The 19653-nt window shown below is 40.6% G+C and overlaps 2 protein-coding genes across 3 annotated transcripts in view; one reads left to right on the top strand and one right to left on the bottom strand.

The window, feature by feature from the left end:
• LOC131062805 (uncharacterized) overlaps positions 1-19653 on the bottom strand; it is a 112581-nt gene that overhangs the window by 80518 nt on the left and 12410 nt on the right. The window lies entirely within an intron of this gene.
• On the top strand, positions 15897-16358 carry LOC131858295 (uncharacterized). The gene has a single exon (XM_059211492.1). It carries the CDS (start codon positions 15897-15899, stop codon positions 16356-16358), a length of 462 nt encoding a protein of 153 aa, XP_059067475.1.

A 19653-nucleotide genomic window follows, 5' to 3' on the forward strand; every position in this document is an offset into this window, starting at 1 on the left:
GTTTAGTTCTTTTCTCCTTGGGTACATGAATGTAGACAGGACATCCAAATATTTTGAGATGGCTAATATCAGGTTTAGTTCTAGTGAAGACTTCTTCAGGAGTTTTGTCAATGATATGAGAGTGAGGACATCTGTTTTGAATATATACAGCTGTGTTAGAAGCCTCCCCCCAAAGTGCAATTTCTAAGTTTTGATCAAATAACATAGCCCTTGCAGCTTCTACTATTGTTCTATTCTTTCTTTCTGCAACCCCGTTTTGTTGAGGATTATAGGGTACTGTGAACTCCCTCTTAATCCCAGCATCTTTACAGAATTCTTTAAATAAGTCTGAAGTGTATTCCCTACCACTGTCAATCCTTAGTGTTTTGATTTTTCTACCAGAATGGTTTTCTGTAATAGATTTGAATTCTTTAAATTTTCTAAGTATCTCTTCATATTCCTTGCTTCTAAGAAAATAAATCCAAGTTTTCCTAGAGAAATCATCTACAAATATTACATAGTTTAATGAATCTCCTATTGATGGTTCAGACATAGGTCCACATAAATCAGAGTGAATTAGTTCTAAAACATCCTTAGTCCTTCTAGAGCTGCAGGGAAATGAGCTTTTAATGTTTTTCCCTAGAGCACATCCCTTACAAGTGCCTGAATGAATTTGATTTAATTTAGGTAGTCCTGTGACTAATTTCTCCATAGAGGGTAGAGCGCGAAAGTGTAAGTGCCCTAGTCTTCTATGCCAAATTTCCGTTTGATTTGTGCCTTCATGAAATAAAGTCTGATTTGGCTCATTACACAATTCATATAGATGACCTTGTCTGTAACCAATCACTTGTGCTCTTTTGAAGGTAGATGATTTTGGCCATGCCATTACCTTTCCTTCTATGAATGAGACCCTGTATCCATTATCTTCAAGCGCAGAAATAGAAACTAGGTTTCTTTTGATTCCTAGTGCAAATAGTACTCCGGTGAGTTGAACTGAGATTCCAAACTTTAATTTTATGGTACATGTTCTAACACCTCTTACCGGATGTGCAGAATCATCTGCTATCATTACCTCCTCATTAGATTCCTCTTCCATTGAGTCTAGTAATTCTCTGAATCCAGTGACATGCCTTGACGATCCACTGTCTATCACCCAAGTGGTAGATTTGTTTGAAGCTTGACTTGAAAGTGCAGAGTAGAATACAAACTTCTCAGATTCAATTTCTGACTTCCTCTCTACTTCGGTGAACGATGCTTGTTGTTTTACTTTGTTAGGACAATTGAATGACATGTGTTCGTACTGATCACATCTGTGACATTGAATTTTCAACATGTCTCTCTTACTTTTCCCATGGTGGAATTTTCTTTTCTTGAAGTTTTTCTTCTTACCTTTCTTATGAGAGTCAGTATTGAGAATGTGAAGATCTTGATCTTTAGTTTTATGATTGCCCCCTTTTATTTACCTTGATTCTTCTAGAAGACAGTCTTCCCTTAGTCGGTCAAATTCTGTATGATTATCTCTTGCATTTATGCCTTGTTTGAATGATTCCCAAGAATCAGGCAATCCATCTAGAGTAATCATTGATAGTTCCCTTTTCTCGACATGATAATCAAGTTTTTGTAGTTGATCTCTTAGAGAACCTACTCTCATGAAATATGAATTCATTGATTCCCCTTTATTCATGCTTATGTGGTTTAATTGTCTTTTTAGAGCTAGGGTTTTGCTCGTATTGTTTATTTCATATGTCTTCTCTAAAGTTCTGTACATTTCATATGCTTTATCATGTTTTGATATAATTGGTATTATATGATCTCTAACTGCGTCGATAATGATTTTAACTGCTTTATCATTTCCTTCAGTCCATACAGATTTCTCTGGTTCAGCCTCGGGTTCAGGTTTGTCTTCTTTCACGAATTTGTCTACTTTGTTCTCTTTTAGCACAATCATAATTCTGACTTTCCAAGATTCAAAATTTGCTGCTCCTTCAAGTCTGTCTTCGAATCTGATAGTGTGCGCCATTTTAATGAGTCTTTGTTTAATTTTAAACTTCTCCCTTAGTCTGTTCGGATCTTTGAATAGTTAGGCTCTGATACCATGTTGAGACATGGACCAGCTAGGACTCGAACCTAGGACCTTCCATACGCTGCTGGAGTGGTCTACCACTGAGCTACTGGCCCCTCTTGAACCAATCCATCGTCGGTCCGGGTGTGGCTTATTTCCAACACCAACACCCCCCCTTAAGCCACACCTCTCGTGTGCTTGGGGCTCCTAGCCTGGACCTGGCTCTGATACCATGTAAATGTTAAACAGACTATTAGAATAGTTTTATTAATCAGTTCTCTGATCTCTGTATGTTGTTAATTCGATTTTATTCTTCTATCGAATTGCCTCTGTTGGTTTGCAAATTACATATATCTGTGACTGATCTCTGCAGTGATTTTATTACTGTATGTAATAAAATGAACCTTTGGCAATGTCAGTATGGAGTTTCGTATTTATCCGTATATTGGTCGCCTATGCTTAGTTATCTTTTCTTAACATCTGCAGGGAACATGTTTGGCATCTATATATCATTCACATATTGGATCGTGCCTCCACAGGGAGTCATGATCCTATGTGGAACCATCGTGGTTCCACATAGGTTCATGACCCCTATGTGGAGTCACGATCCTACCCAACATCGGCGTCAACAACTTAGGTGTAATTCGAATGTTTGTTTATGTCTAAGTATTGTTAGTTAAGTCTGCTAACTAATACGCAATCAGTAAGATCGTAACAAATATGCAATCAGTACGATCGTTACTATGCGATTTTCTCTTTCGTCTGAGACTATAAACTTAACAATCACAAGATCAAGCAACCTTAAGCCAACACACACTTGCACAACATAGGCCACTAGTCTCAATTAATGGACTAGACTTTGGGGAAAAATGACAGGCACCTTTAAATCTTGATTGAGCTCAATTTTAACTTTGTCACATTGGTTGTTACTGAATTTGGGAAGGATGAGGACAGCAGCTATGAAAAGAATCCTAAGTTCAGTAAAAAGAAATTCATGAGAAAAGAAAAGAAGACTCGTAACTTCAAAAGAAGTTTCTACTCTAAAGAGGAGAGTTGCTCATCAGACGTAAGTGAAGAGGAGTCCCTGGATCATGAGATTTTATTCATGGCTCTAGAAGAAACGATCATTAAAAAATCAAGAAGAAGAAGACTGCTTTGATGAAGAAGAGGAAGAAGTTGATCTTGAGAAAGCATTGATAAGTGCTCTAAATGAGATCAAGAAACTAAGAAAGAAAAAGCTGCTGTTACAAAAAGAGAGTAACGAAAAATCTGAAAAATCTCAAGCTTTAGAGGTTGCAGAAAAGTTGATAGTTGATTTGAAGCTTCAAATTGAAGAATCAAAGAAAATAAAAGAAATCAAAAGTCAGCTCAAAGACCAAGAACAAAACTATGAGAAGCTTGAAGCTAAAGTTGTTTCTCTGAGGAAGTTGGATAAATCTTCACAGTTACTGAATCATGAGAAGATTAATCAAAAAGGTTATATGTCTTTGGATGATCTTTTAGGCTCCCAAAAACAATCCATTGATAAAAGTGGAGTTGGCCATGAAGAAGGTCAATGCTCTAAATCCACTAAAGGAGAACAGCAGAAGATTGGTGCTAATAATACAAGAGATACGTCATCTAAAATCAGAAACAGTAACTTCAAAAGGTCTTCTATTTCCAAACAAGCTCATATGACTAGGTTAAAAAACTCTTACTTTTATGGTTATTGTTTTACTTGTAATTATTTTGGTCACAAAGTCATAAATTGTAGAGTGTTTGCTAGAATAGATTTCAATTGTGTGAATAGGAATTCATTTGCTCCTCTGAGAAATTATAACGTTATTTGTTATAAATGCAATAACTTTGGTCATATTGCAAGAGTTTGTAAAACTGGCATGGCAGATTTTATCAACAAGGTTGAGTCAAAGGACAAGGTAAAGGAAAGTACTTAAGTTTGGAGACAGAAGGAGAAGCAAATTACTGAAGAGTCTTTGATTGTGCAAACAGCCTTCCTTGCATAAAATGAGGAGGAAATTTGGTATGTAGATAGTGGCTGCTCCCGACATATGACTGGAAATAAAAGTATTTTTTTTACTCTTAAGAAGATGAATGCAGGCAAAGTAAGGTTTGGAGGTAACTCATCAACAAAGGTGGCAGGAAAAGGAACACTAATGTTGAATGATGGTATGACAAAAGTTGAAAATGTCTTGTTTGTAGAAGGACTGAAACACAATTTGTTTAGTGTTAGTCAATTATGTGATCAAGGACATAGCTTAGTTTTCAGTTCGGAATGTTGTAAAATCAATAAGGATAGTGTTGATATTGCTGATGGTAGTAGAGCTGCTAACAACTTGTGATGTCCCCTTTTGGGATTGCCCTGAATCTTGCCCCTATAAATATCTCAGTCTGCTAATTTTCACCCTTATTAATTCTGATATTAGATATTGATCCATTGACATTCTTGTCTTATTTGATCTTATGGATGGTTCCTCCAATTCCCCCTTCTCAATTGAATTAATCTCTTATTTATATCTTCATTTGTTGGAAGTCACACCTCTTCATAAGAAATGAGTCATCACTCTTCATTGCTGCCCTTTGAGAATATTAAACTATTCTTCAAATTGATCTCCCTTGGATGTTCTCCTCAAATGAGACTTTCTCCTCTTTATATCCTCCAATGTGAGGGTGAGGTCACACCTCTTCATCATGTATGCCCCTTTGGCAAGAGACAAACCCTTTCCACCATTAGCACCTTTTGAAAGAGTGCAACTCTTTGTTATTTCTGCCTTTTGAAAGGAACACAACCTTTCACATTCAGATCTGCACTTCTTATTTATATCAGATCTGCACTTCTGATTACTCAAATGAGATTCTCTTCTCCCTTTTATATCTCGTGTTTGAGGGAGTCAGAAGTTTTCATTTCATGTCTTTGACCATTCATTAACTTAATTAAAATTTAATTATATTTAATTGTATTCATTTATATTTTTAATTTAATTTTATTATTACAATTTATCATTAAATTGTATTTCAAAGTGGGGACATTACAGCCCGCCCCACTCAAGATTGCTTGTCCTCAAGCAATGATCAATTTAACTAAATTTTCCCAATGCAAGGATTCCTAACTAACCCCTGAAGATTTGTAATCTTAAGACAAGTTCTCTCTCATCAATTGTAATCATAAGAACTATTTTTGGTTGTTTCTTAGAAACAACAAAGGTGAAATCCTCATTCATTGAGAAGAGGATTAGAAGCATGACACACATGTAAGACCTTAATTGCAATATTCTTTCCTAAATAAACTCAAATAAACTCATCTTTCTAGGTCAACAAAAAACTAGAATTCACAATGATAGAAATCAGTAATCATAAATATTCATGTACTAGATATGCCCAACACGGAGTATACACATAAAACATAGAGCATACACATGAAAACACGAAGTAGACACATGGATATATTCAGATACAAGCATTAACATGTAGATATAGTTTACTTGGTCCACAAGAAGAGGGACGTACAATCAGGACCAGATCCATCCGTTGGGCCAATCAATCTATCATTTTACCCACGAGAGGCAGGAGCGTCCAACCAGGACCAAAACAATCTCTCGGAGTAACCGATCCACAAGATGCAGGAGCGTCCAACCAAGACCAAAACCATCTCTTGGGCCAATTCACTTTATCCACAAGAGGCAAGAGCATCCAACCAGGATCAAAACCATCTCTTAGGCCAATTCATTTTATCCACAAGAGGCAAGAGCGTCTTGTTGATGTGTTTTTCATACACATGCGAACACAAAATAAAATACCCAAAAGTATCTTATCCTCTCTTGATCAAAGTTACTCAAATGCTGAAGATTGGCTTAAGGATCACTTGAGACAACTCCAAGGTTCATAAATGTCGGATCACGACGTGTGGATAAGCTCAATGGTTGATGTGATTGTTGGTAATCCAAGGATACTTACGTTGAATTGTTGAATGCTTGAATTGCTGAACTTAGATTCTAACTATTTGCTTGGAGAATAAAAAGAGCAAAAGGTATGGGGTTTAGGAAGTCTATTCTAATCCTAAGAATGCAAGAGAAGAGTGAATGATTCGATGGAAACCTACTGGTCGAGGTCTCACCATCAAACTAAACAATTTGACACAAGCTCAATGCAATCTTCTAAGATGCAATTCAAAGATGTTCAAATCATTACCATCAAACATTGATTACCATTCAAGTTAATGCATAAATAATGGATATATAACAATTTGAAGTTAAGCTCATATCATTCCAGTTGACCACGCAAGGCACACTTACAATCAGCAAGAGGCTAGTGGTATGGACTAAATGGATTCCACACAAATGCATTCAACAAATTCCTCCATTGAATCTAATCAACATAAAAGCAAATGAATTGAGAAGTAGAGACCATGCAACTTGTTCAAATGACACATTAATTCACCATAACTTCAACGAAATCATATGCTCTTTACAATAAGATTTTAACAACAATCTTTGCCTTCTCCTAATCTAACTTCTACTCTAATTGCTATCTACTATTCACTATTCTATTCTTTCTATTCTATTACTATTAACCTTTACAAATGAAGAGCTTGAGCTTTATATAGAGGTCTCATTTTACAATGAATAGCCTGGATTGATTTGAGATCAATGGCCGAGATTTTACAATAAAAAGCCTTGTCATGATCTAACAAACTTTGATTAACTCTTGTGAAACTATCTATTTCCTTGATAATGCTTGATGTAGACTGCATGATGACTTTGATGAAAGGTGCACCTGGTTGGATTAAACTCCTCGCTAGACTTATATTCTTTCATCATGTAACTTGGCTTTGATTTTTGGATTCCCGAAGGGAATTCAAGATTGTAAAACATTCTTTCATCATGTAAGTTATTTCTCCTTCATGCTCCAATGTGTTGATTTCCTCGTGTTGTGTTGATATCTTGAAGGTCTTCAAGTTTTTCTTGATCAACCAACTTCTTCATGTCGCCATGATGCAATGAAAGTTTTTTGAATGTACTATACTCCTCATGTTATCACCTGCAAGACAAACAAGAAGGAATCAAAATATATACATAACTCATACTTAATTTTAACTATCTTTCACCTCTTATGTGCTTTGATTCATCTGATCAAACGATATCTTAGGTCAGATTAGAGACTGATTTAAGCCTTATCAAAATCACATATTGAATGATGTTGAGATGACCTCCTTTATATACGTGCCAAATGCCTAAGAGTTACCATTTTTCATCATAACCTCACTAAGTTGACTTGATATTATTGTTTGCTTGATGATGTTTAAGAGGTCGGCATTTATCATGCTCATCTGCATGTTTTGAAAGGAGGCGGCTTTGTTGACCCCCTTTGCAACTCATGATGTGATCGGCTTTCTTGACCCCCTTTGCAATACATTACTTGAGCGGCCAAATTGGAGACCATTGCAATTGATGGTTGAATCGCTGATTTTGAATAGCTTTGCAACTTGAATGTTGGGTGGTCATTTTGAGTATCTTTGCATTATTTAGTCTGATCGATTTTGTTGAAGCCCTTTGCAACATTTGGTCTTGATCGGACATTTTGACTTACTTTGTAGTTCGCAACCTTGGCGGTGATTTGGAATTTCTTTGCACTTTTGATGTGATCATTTTTCTAAGCCACCTTTGCACCTCATGTGTGATCAACTTTCTTGTCTTCCTTTGCAAACCATAACCGGGATAGATCAAATCATCTATCCTTGCAATCCACCCACCTAGGTGTCTTTTAAAGGCACCTTTGCAAATCATTACCTAGGCGGCATTTGGGATGATCATTGCAACTTTTGATGGAGGTGGCATTTTGGAGGAGCATTGCAAGTCAGCATCATGGGCAGCTTTTAGAAGGGCCTTTGCAACATTTTGATCAAGGCAATATTTGAGTAGACCTTTGCAAGTCAATCTTCAAATCGAAACTCCTTGACACCTTTGCAACTTTGCTTTCTTTGTGCAAATTCAAATGACCATTACATCTCTTTCCTTGGCAGCAATTTCTAGGACCTTTGCACTCCATCTCTTAGGGCGGAAAATTGAAGTAGCATTGCAAGTTAAGGTCAAGGCGGAAATTTTGATGACTTTTGCATCTCTATACCAAGGCAGCATTTTAGGGTACCATTGCAAGTTTTGCTCTTAGGCGGATTTTAGGAGGACCTTTGCATGTTAGATGCCTTGGCGGCTTTTAAGAAGACCATTACAACTCATTGATCAAGGCAGCTTTTTTAAGTAGCTTTGCAATACAACACCAAGGCAGATTTTTAAGGGAGCATTGCATCTTTTGCTCTCTTGGCTCAAATTTGAATGACCTTTGCAATTTCTAAAATTGGCGGCAATTTTGATGACCTTTGCATGATTTGGTGAAGGCGGCAATTTGAAGGGGCTTTGCGTGTTAATATCATGGCGGCTTTTCAATGTACCATTGCATGTAATGGGCAAGGCGGCATTTTGGAAGACCATTGCAATTCAACCACCAAGTCGGAATTTTAAGAGACCATTGCAAATCAACACTTAGGCAGCTTTTGGAGGCATCATTGCAAGATTTAACTAGAGGCGGCTTTTGGAGGCATCATTGCAAGATTTAACTTAAGCGGCTTTTGAAGACATCATTGCAAGTTAGCCATTAAGTCAGATTTTTAAGAGACCATTGCAAGTCAACACTTGACCAACCACCTTGTTTTGTAATCCATTTGTGAATCAAAATCTTGATTTTGAGGCTAAGTTTGTCAAATTTCATCTTTTAGGTGAATCATGATTCAAAGTTTTCATCCTTCACCAAAACGACCACCAAAAGCTTATTTGCATTGAGTGTTGCTATTTCAACATAGTTGAGGCAAACTTTCATTCACATTCCTCATGCTTTCTTCAAAGCCCAATTGATCCAAACGAAGAGATTTCAATGAGCTCAATCTCTCCTGCATATCTCTTAATTCATGAATGTCACCTTTAGTCACTGCACTTGGAATTGTTCTAGAACAAGGGAAACCATTCAAAGATAGTGTTATATCTCACTTCATTCAGAAGAAAGAGACCTGATTAACCCCGAAGCAATTACATGCAAAAGGCTAATAGCAAAGACGACTAACCCTAGAAAGCGAAAAAGTGGGGGTCCCCATTTGCAATGGGGTGATGTGTGACTACATCACAAAACGTCCAACCAGTACCAAAACCATCTCTTGGGCCAATTCACTTTATCCACAAGAGGCAGGAGCGTCCAACCAGGACCAAAACCATCTCTTGGGCCAATTCACTTTATCTACAAGAGGCAGGAGCGTCCAACCAAGACAAAAACCATCTCTTGGGCCAATTCACTTTATCCACAAAAAGCAAGAGAGTCCAATCAGGACCAGAATCATCTCTTGGGCCAATTCACTTTATCCACGAGGCAGGAGCATCCAACCACGACCAGAACCATCTCTTGGGCAAATTCACTTTGTCCACAAGAGGCAGGAGCGTCCAACCAAGACCAAAACCATCTCTTGGGGTAATCATTATTCCATAATTCACAATAAATCACTTCCACAAATCTGCTATAAAATCTTCCATAATCTGATCATAAGATTGTCATAAAGTATCCACAATCTCTTCTCAAAAGTCTGTTACCATCTCTTCATATACTTCAACTTAGATCTCCATAATATTCTCTCTTAATCTAGTGTATATATAATATACTTGATTGTCTTCTTTGCACAATGCACATATGTTTAACAATCTCTCATATTGTCTTGCCATTGTCATTTAGTTGTTGCCATATTTTTGGACGGAATTAATACATCCCTTCTCATTGATTAAAATGCATAAACGATTTATCCTTACCCTACAGGCTGGCAAGATCATGCTCTGATACCACTTGTAATGTCCTTTTTTGGGATTGCCCTAAATCTTGCCCTTGTAAATATCAAAGTCTGCTACTTTTCACCATTATTAACTCTGATATTAGATATTGATTCATTAACTTTCTTGTCTTCTTTGACCTTATGGATGGTTCCTCCAATTCCCCCTTCTCAATTGAATTAATCTCTTCTTTATATCTTCATTTGTGGGAAGTCACACCTCTTCATAAGAAATGAGTCATCACTCTTCATTGCTGCCCTTTGAGAATAATAAATTATTCTTCAAATTGATCTCCCATGGATATCCTCCTCAAATGAGACTTTCTCCTCTTTATATCCTCCAATGTGAGGGCGAGGTCACACCTCTTCATCATGTATGCCACTTTGGCAAGAGACACACCCTTTCCACCATTAGCACCTTTTGAAAGAGTGCAACTCTTCGTTATTTCTGCCTTTTGAAAGGAACACAACCTTTCACATTCAGATCTGCACTTCTAATTACCCAAATTATCCCCTTAAATGAGGTTCTCTTCTCCCTTTTATATCTCGTGTTTGAGGGAGTCACAACTTTTCATTTCATGTCTTTGACTATTCATTAACTTAATTAGAATTTAATTATATTTGATTGTATTTTTATATTTTAATTTTATTATTATCATTTATCATTAAATTGTATTTCAAAGTGGGGATGTTACACAACTTATGTAATGTCCCCTTTTTAAAATGACCTAGATTGCCCTAGATTATAATTCTTTGTTGTTGAAGATAGGTTAGAAAGGGGCAGAGACACAAAAGATGCAAAAATTAAATATAAGATAATTTGTGCTTCTCTATATTTCAACACTCAATACATGACTAATATATAGCCACTTACATAGCCAAACAACCTCGTATTTAATAGGGAGGTGTCATAACAAATATCCCGGAATACCATTCACGGGTATAACACATTAACCACTAACTATTGTGATATATTGTTATTTCAACAATATATACGACTAACCATCCAAACCTATATTAGTGAGTTGTTTATTAACAACATCACTATTACAATAGTAATTACCTTTCTACATTTACATAACTACTAACACCTAAAATTGTTAAAGTTGTAGAATACAACCTCACAGAACCCAGTGAACACCTGTATGCAAATAACCTATCACAACAATGGAAGATTCACAAAACACAAAGATTGCTTTGAAAACCTAGAGCAAAAGAATGCAATAATAATAATCAGATTGGTTAAGGATTACAAAGGGATCAATCCTTATAAAAGGAGATCAAAACCTAAAAACATAAACCCTAGAAGCAATTAATAATTAATAATTAATTAATTAATTATTAATATTCCTAAGTTTAGCTTCCTAAATTTAGCTTAAGTGAAATAGAGAAAAGGTGACTGCATTATTAAATCAATATGATTTAATTAATTAAGTAAACTAATACCTTTACTCTAACACCCCCCCTTAAGATGAAGTTAGGGAGAAGCTAACAAAAAACTAAGAACTAGAAAGCTAAAAATGGATCTCGGCAACAAGGCCTGATGAGGTATCCAAGTACAATGAAATCTCGATAAAATGGAGAAAAAAAGGAAAACCCAGTGGGAAAAAAATCCTCCTAGAAAAGATAAAAGCTCAAGTGAAGGACTAAGAAGCCTCCGAACAAGAATGTTCCAAAAGGTAGGAACAAAAGACAAGCATGAAGAATCACTGAAGCATGAAGAAGCTGCAAACTTTGTCGTAGAATGACTGCTAAGATGCTTGTTGTCGAGAAAACCAACCAGCCGACGGATTGAAGAAGCGTTGGTTCGTAGAGGGTTTGAAATCCTCCTTGAAGAGGAAAAAGGTGGTTCCCCCTACGTCCTATGAAGATGCCTATAACAGGGCCATGGATATAGAGAGCGAAGACAAAATGTCCCCGAAAAAGAAAAACAAGTTGGACGATGACTCGTCCAAGGGGAGCAGCAGTGACGAAGAATCAAGCAAGAAGGTACAAGCCCTACAGAAAGATATGCATCGAATGATGAAGGAATTTAAAGCTATGAAGGGAAGTAGTAGTAAAAATGAAGTGGAACTATGGTGTGTCGATTGCAAAGAAGGTCACACTAAAGGCACGTGCCCTAAAAAGGCCTTTTGCGATATTTGTCAGGTGTTGGGACACTCCACCAAGGGGTGCCCATACAACATGAAGACCAAAGGTGGACAAGTACTCCTTACCCAGGAGTAGCCATCAACAGCCGCGACAACAACCACCCCACAGCAACCAGCCAACACAACTCCATCATCCGATGGCTATAAAAAATAATCGGAGGGGAGGAAAAAACAACAATAATAGCCACCGAATACAGTATGATGCCAAAGGTCGACCAATGATTCAATGTCGAGCCTGTAGTGAATGGGGCCATTTTGCCAGGGATTGCCCGAAGGGATAAAGTTCGCAACACCTGTGCAGATGGTGCGGTCCAGGTGACCATGATGATGGGAACTGCCTGAAGTCAGGAGTGAACCTATTGACCATCGACGGACCGAAGGAAGAGGAAACGCTAGCAATCACACGGGCGCAAGCAAAAAAGGCTACATACCTAGACCCTCGCACGGAAAAGGAGAGGGTACGAGCAACTAAGGCCGACGTTGAAAGGGAGATGAAGAAGGAGCAAAGGGGAACAACAAATGAGGCCACCTGCACTTACGCGGAATCCGAACAAAATATCCTTAGACAAGTATTGCAGACGGAGGTGTCCATAAAAATTAGAGACCTTCTCAACACTATGCCACGACTGAAGGAGGCCATTACCAACGCCATAGATGTGCCTATCCGTACGACAGCACTCCACACGGAGATTTCGGTTAGCCCTTTGGTGGACCCAAAGCTACTGGCTGTGAATAGCGAAAGACACCCTGCTATAGTAGAAATGGGAATACTAGGTACGATCCTCATTGACACCATTGTCGATGGAGGATCCGGGGTGAACGTGCTCCCTGAAGAAACATGGAGGAAATTGGGGAAGCCAACATTGTGGTCGTCAACATTTAACCTAGTAGGGGCCAATCGGCATGGCATTAAACCAATCGGGACTCTCATGGCACAACGGGTAACCATTGGCACTCCGCCCTTCATTCTGGACTTTGTAGTTATCCCTCTTAAAAAGAAAGGTTGTGATGCAATCCTTGGGAGAGGATGGCTCATCGCGGCCAGGGTAAACCACAACTGGAAGCGTAATATGCTATCCATGGAAAGTGGGGGTCGGAAATTTGTGATCGACCTGAGGACGCAAATGGTGAGTGAGGAGTGGCATCCTCCTCGGAATCCGAATCGGAAGAAGAACCTTATGGGATCGATGAGGGCAAACAGAAGATGGAGCCCAATGATGAAGGTGTTTTAGAGCTGGAGGGTTGTTTTGAAGATGAGGTGGGCTCACTGAATGGACTTTTCCACTCGCAGATGGAGGATTATGAAGTCTTCCATCCTGCATGTCACATGTTACAGATAGAAGAAGAACTAGAGGAGGACATGTTCCCACCTGAGTATAGAGAATATAAGGAAGGGGTCGCTCAAGTTAATGACACCTCAGGGCACCAATTTGCTAAAGACAACCCATAAGGTACGAGGACCCCAACCTGAAGGAGACAAATTTGGTGGATGAAACAAGTCCCAAGAACATTCTAGTTGGGGATGACTGGGACCCAGTGTTGAAGGCAACAACCTTCAAGATTTTCATGGAGTATAAGGACGTATTCGCATGGCCCTATAAAGACCTGAAGGGAGTTCCTCCAAAACTATGTGTCCACCGGATCCCATTGGTACTAGGAGCTCAATCGATATGGAAGAGACCGTACCGCATGAATAAAAACTATGTTGAATAAAAACTATGTTGTCCGAGTGAACGAAGAGATTGAGCGGATGCTGGAGGTAGGCATCATATTCCGGGTCGAAACAAGTGAGTGGGTCTCACCAATCATGATATCACTGAAGGAGGCCAACCAAATCCGCATTTGTGTGGATTTTCGGTGTCTCAATGCAGTCACCATAAAGGACCCATTTCCAATACCCTTTACAGACAGTATCCTTGAGGAGGTAGCCGGACATGAGATGTACTCATTCCTGGACAGCTTTTCAGGATACAACCAAATCTCTATAGCTGAGGAGGACAAACTGAAGACCACATTCGTGGTAGAAGACGGTGTATATGCGTACAATCGAATGTCATTCAAATTGTGCAAAGCTCCTGCTACATTCTAGAGAATAGTTCTCCATATTTTCGACAAAAATGTTTGTAGGGAATTTCAAGGCCTTCTTGGATGATTGGTCCATCTATAGTGGACTAGACACTCACTTGATGGCATTACAGGAATGTATGGAACGATGTCGGAGGGCCCGACTAGCCTTAAACCCTAAGAAATGTAGGTTTATGGTGCCTCGGAGAAAATTGCTCGGCCACATTGTCTATAAGGTCGGTTTGAAGACAGACCTGGATAAGGTAAGGGTAATAGTGGAGATGTAGTCTCCAACAAATGTGTCAGGAATCAAGTCCTTCCTTGGCCACATAGGGTACTACCGGAAGTTTATTAAAAACTTCACACAGATGTCGTACCCACTGGACAAACTCACTCGAAAGGGGGAGCCGTACGTATGTGAGACGGCATAGGCAGAAGCGTTTGAGGAACTAAAGACGAGGCCGGTGGCTGCACCCATTCTTGCCTACCCGAATTGGGAGAGAGAATTCCACGTCCATGTGGATGCCTCTAACTATGCAATTGGTGCCACATTAGCACAGGAAGGAGGACATGGGCTCGACCACCCCATTTATTTTGCTAGCCGGTTACTGTCGAAGGCAGAGAAGAATTACAGTACTACCGAGAGGGAAGCCCTTGGGATGGTTTATGATGTGCAAAAATTTCACCATTATCTGCTAGCAACCCCATTTACATTTTATGTTGATCATCAGGCATCGATGTACCTGGTGAACAAACCTATTATTCAGGGGAGGATCGGTCGGTGGCTTCTCCTACTTCAAGAGTTCACGTTCACAATTATTGTACGTCCCGGCAAGAGCCATGTCATTGTCGATCAACTGTCACGGATTAAATCCAGAGAAGCTCCCGATGGAGTCAATGACGATTTTCTCAATGCCCATTTATTTCAAATAGTTGCATTACCATCATGGTACGACAGCATCAGGGAGTACTTGTCAACCTCTCGGTTTCTAGCAGATATGCTACCAGGAGAAAGAAGGAAGTTGGTTCTGAGAAGCAAGACATTTCAATTGATTAATGGGTTACTTTACAAAATGGGCACTGATCAAATACTACAAAGGTGTGTTATGGAAGAGGAGATCCCAGGAATGCTAAAGGAAGCACATGAAGAACCCACAGGTGGTCACATGGGACCAGACACCACAGCGCGAAAAGTGTTGCTTATTAGACTATGGTGACCTACCCTGTATAATCATGTGCATGAATGGGTGGTGGGCTGTGATACTTGCCAAAGGGCAGGAAAACCATTGAAGAGGGACTATATGCCCCTAAATCCTTCTCATGCCCAAGAACTATTCGAGCGATGGGGTCTAGATTTCATCGGACCATTGAAGGCCAGCCATGCACAAAGGTGTCGGTACATTGTGGTGGCCACTGAATATTTGACAAAGTGGGCAGATGCACGAGCACTGTCAGAAAACTCCGCTTTGAGTACTGCAAGGTTCATTATGAACAAATCATTACGAGGTATGGCATTCCTATTCAATTGACAAGTGATAGAGGTGGGCACTTTGTGAACAACGTAGTTAAGTTGCTCGCGACGGAGTTCAAGATCTTTCATTCCCTGTCGAGCTCGTACTATCCTAGGGCCAACGGCCAAGTAGAGGCCACTAACAAAATATTGGTATTGGTAATCTATAAATCATGCGGGGTCGAACAAGAAGACTAGGAGGAAAAGCTACCATCCGTACTGTGGGCGTATAGGACCACCTACAAATTGACAACACGGCAGACACCCTTTCAGTTGATGTACGGTCAGGAGGCCATTGTACCGGTGGAATTCATTGTACCCAGCCTGTGGATAGCAATTGAGAACCGACTAGGAGACATGGAGAGTCTGCGGAAACGACTATACACGCTGGGTAAGCTGGATGAACGAAGAATGATGGCCCAATGGGCCACTGAAGCAGCTCAGCAACGACAAAAGTTTTGGCATGATAAGCATCTTAGACGTATGAAATTTCGTCCAAGCCAATGGGTGTTGAAGTACAACGGCCGAAATGAGATAAAACCTGGGAAATTTAAAGTGAGATGGTTGGGTCCCTACAAAGTCCAAGAAGTAGAAGAGAATGGAGCAATCAAGTTGTCGACATTGGACAACCAACCAATCAAGGAGACAGTAAACGGGTCGAAATTAAAAATGTATCACCGCAGGCAGCAGCGGAATGACCCAGTTCGTCCGAAGGCGGGGTTTAGCGGGACAATTTGAAAAGGTAGTTATTTTTAAAAAAATAAATAAATAGAAATAAAACATATATATATATATATATATATATATAAATGGAGAGAACTCACCGTATGCTCGTGTCATTAAAACCGTACAGTCGAAGGGGAGCAAACAGAGATTGTTGTACATTGAAGAGACCCGTACGGAAGGGAGCTCCTAGTTAAGGAGACTGGCACATGGTGAAATTCGTACAATTATCAACAAATAGTATGGTTGTCAAGAAAGGAGGATGAAATCCGTACGGCACAGGAAGAAAGGATGATGAAATCTATACGGCCCAGAAGCAAATTCGCAAACACTAGAAATTTGTACGTCGGCAAGGGGGAAATCCGTACAGTAGTAGGAGAAGAGAGATATTTCGTACGGTGACAGGGAAGAGAAATTTGTACGGCTCGGAGGTGTCGAGCACCACCCATGCCTTCAAATTCGTACATCGAGTGCAGCAGTGTAGCTTCAAATCCGTACTAATTTGCACAGGCCACTCGTACTATTCAAATTGCAGAGGTCGTCGAAGGGCAAAATCCGTACTGAGCTTAAGGGAATTTTGTACAAGTCGTACAAGCCAAAGCCATTGTAAGCAGGAAAAGTCGTACCAAGATAAAAATAACGGTATTTGGGAATTTATAAGTGTTGCCCGCAATTAAACGAATCAATTAAATGGAGTCAAGGAGACCAAAGTTAGATTGGAGAAAACGGTTAGAGCAGTTGGAGCTTGCGAAACAACAACCGTCTAGGAAAGAAAAAATGGCAAAATCGAGCAGTGCAGCCATAGACAAAGGGGAAAAAACATTGTCGTCACGAGTGAGGGTTGCAGGCGGGACGGATACAGGCAAAGTTGGGAAAGGAAAGACAATGCCGGCAAAAGTCACAACTGACATCATCACCTTCGAAGGGTTGAGCGGCACTGTGTGTAGAACGTGGTACCCTCATAACACAAGTACCCTCAGAACGACATGTGTGGAAGTCGCAGAACCGAGTGGACTCCTCGCGGCCACCTATCTTTTATAGGACTCACGTAGATACCTTCATAGGAAGTGGGGACATCCAACCTAGCAGGAAGCGAAGGCAGCAACAGGTGATGGCTTCAGAGAGTGAGACAGAGTCAGCTGAAGAGGAGAGCAGTGCAGGGGAAGGGTCGGCGGATACCTCTTCTAACAGTGGTGGCAATGATGCCTTTCGTCTAGCTAATCAAGTAGTGGGAAAGAGTCATGGAGAGGAGACGTTGGATAGTGTTGGTGGCGGTACACACATAGGTGGTGTCATGTGTGCACCCTTGAGTGGTATGAGTACGATTGGAGTAGCACCATCGATGGGGGTCAAACCTTCGAGAGAGGTGAAAACTAGACGACTTAATTTCGCTCCAGTCTTGCTTGCTGGAGGTGGACGGTGAACTAACTCCACTCCCTACTTCGGGGATAACAGTTGGAGCTATATCAGTGCCAAGATTCGAGCAATTGCGGCCTCCACCCACGTAGACACCCTTTAGTCCCACCCCACCAGCCCACAGAATGCCTGCGAACCAGGAGCCCACTACAGAGAAAGGGGTCAAGTTGGAGAGTGTGCCTGCAGGTCAGGAGCCTACTAGAGAGAAAGAAGCTGAGTTGGAGAGTGTGCCTGCAAGTCAGGAGCCCGCTAGAGAGAAAGATGTTGAGTTGGAGAGTACGGTCCATGCATGGGATGCATGGTTGGACTGCTACCAGGCAACCCCCATGGCACCGGTTGGCTCTCGACCTCCTTCACCACAGCCACTGGTGTCGCCAGAGATAGTAGATTTAGAGGAGGGGAGTTCTCATTAGCAGCAGGAGTCAGCTATGCATGTCTTCCAAGATAAGGTATTTGGAGAGGACTATAGGGTTGTTGAGCCTAACTAGCAAATAGCATCCTCTATGCAGAATGAGTCAAGTGCGGTAGAGCAAATTTTGGCAGAGATAAAGGTTAGTGCACAGAGGATGGTTGCCTTGGCAGATGTGGAGGCCAGTGCACGGCGGATGGTGATTCAATTCAGGAACTGGCTCTTAGACAGACTGCAGTGGAGGACTTGCTTGCATTTGCCACAGGGGGATGTGCAGAGGAGTTTGCCAAATGTTTCGATTCGAGGGGATGGCCTGCAGTAGAGACGCCTGCCATGTTGGAGGACTGGAGGTGCAAGGCGCCGACTGGTGAGAGTGGGACATACTTGTTGCGGCAAGAGGAGCAGGCATTCTGAGACGGCTACTATGCGCTCCGACGTGCACAACATTTTGCATCTGGGGCGAAGGCAGAGCGGGTGGCAGCCATCACTCCTCGGGAGGAGCTAGCCACTCGGTTGTAGCCCATTGAAGAGGAGCTCCTACAACAAAGGGCTCAGGTGACGGCATTGGAGGAGGAGTTGGTCCAGGCAAAGGTGGAATTGGCACAGGAGACGGCTACACGAACAGCAGTAGAGACTCGCATCACTTCAGTTTTGGAGTTGGACAAGAAACATAAGGAAGTCATGGAGGCAGTGTTCATGGTGAAGACTTCGCAAGAGCGGCACCTGGTACTCGAGCGGGACCTCCAGTATAGGACGCAGTAGGTTCGCCAGTTGAGAGAGCAGCTAGCTGGATCTGCATCGAGCCCTACTCCTGCACCTTCTTCTTCAGGGACACTTTCTCGGCCCCCAACTCCTTGATTTTTTTTTGGTAGTTGTTGTCATTATGGTATCCCCATTTTATTGTGTCGTCCGAAGACGACTCTTTTTTGGGGGGGATGATGTTGTCGAGAAAATTAGTATTTGTTAGTAAATGTTTATGGGTCGGCAGTTGGTCGACGGTTGCTGATGGTTGCCATTAGTAGTCGGTCGACACTCATGTATATATATCTGTGTACCCCAATCTTTGGATAGTATTGTGATTATGCGGATGTTGTTATGTTATTCTGAAGATAAATTGTAATGTTGGCATTAATGAATATATAGTTTTGAGTTCTCATATGTGTACTATTATGTTTTGCTTGCATTCTGTAATGTTCTGAATCATACCCCACGAGGCAAAACAATACTGAAATTAGAACCTCCTCTGAAACAAAAGATAATCAGGATAAGAAGACATGAATCTGCATGAGTGCCCTTAATGACACTACTCGAATCCAAATCAGATGGCAAACACAGGCAAAACATTTGGAACTCGAAGATACAGATGGCACAAGTACCAATAGTCTAAATAACTAATCAAATGAAAAAATGGAAGGTCGCCTCCAGAAATAGGAATGCAAGAGTGTCCATATGGTAAGTGTTCCATCTCACTGAAATGCATGGGTA

Source organism: Cryptomeria japonica, chromosome 9, assembly GCF_030272615.1.
Source record: "Cryptomeria japonica chromosome 9, Sugi_1.0, whole genome shotgun sequence".
NCBI classification, from domain to species: domain Eukaryota; kingdom Viridiplantae; phylum Streptophyta; class Pinopsida; order Cupressales; family Cupressaceae; genus Cryptomeria; species Cryptomeria japonica.

Excerpts from the sequence above, each read along its gene's own strand:
- LOC131858295 (XM_059211492.1), top strand. The coding sequence starts at position 15,897 with ATGTACGGTCAGGAGGCCATTGTACCGGTGGAATTCATTGTACCCAGC.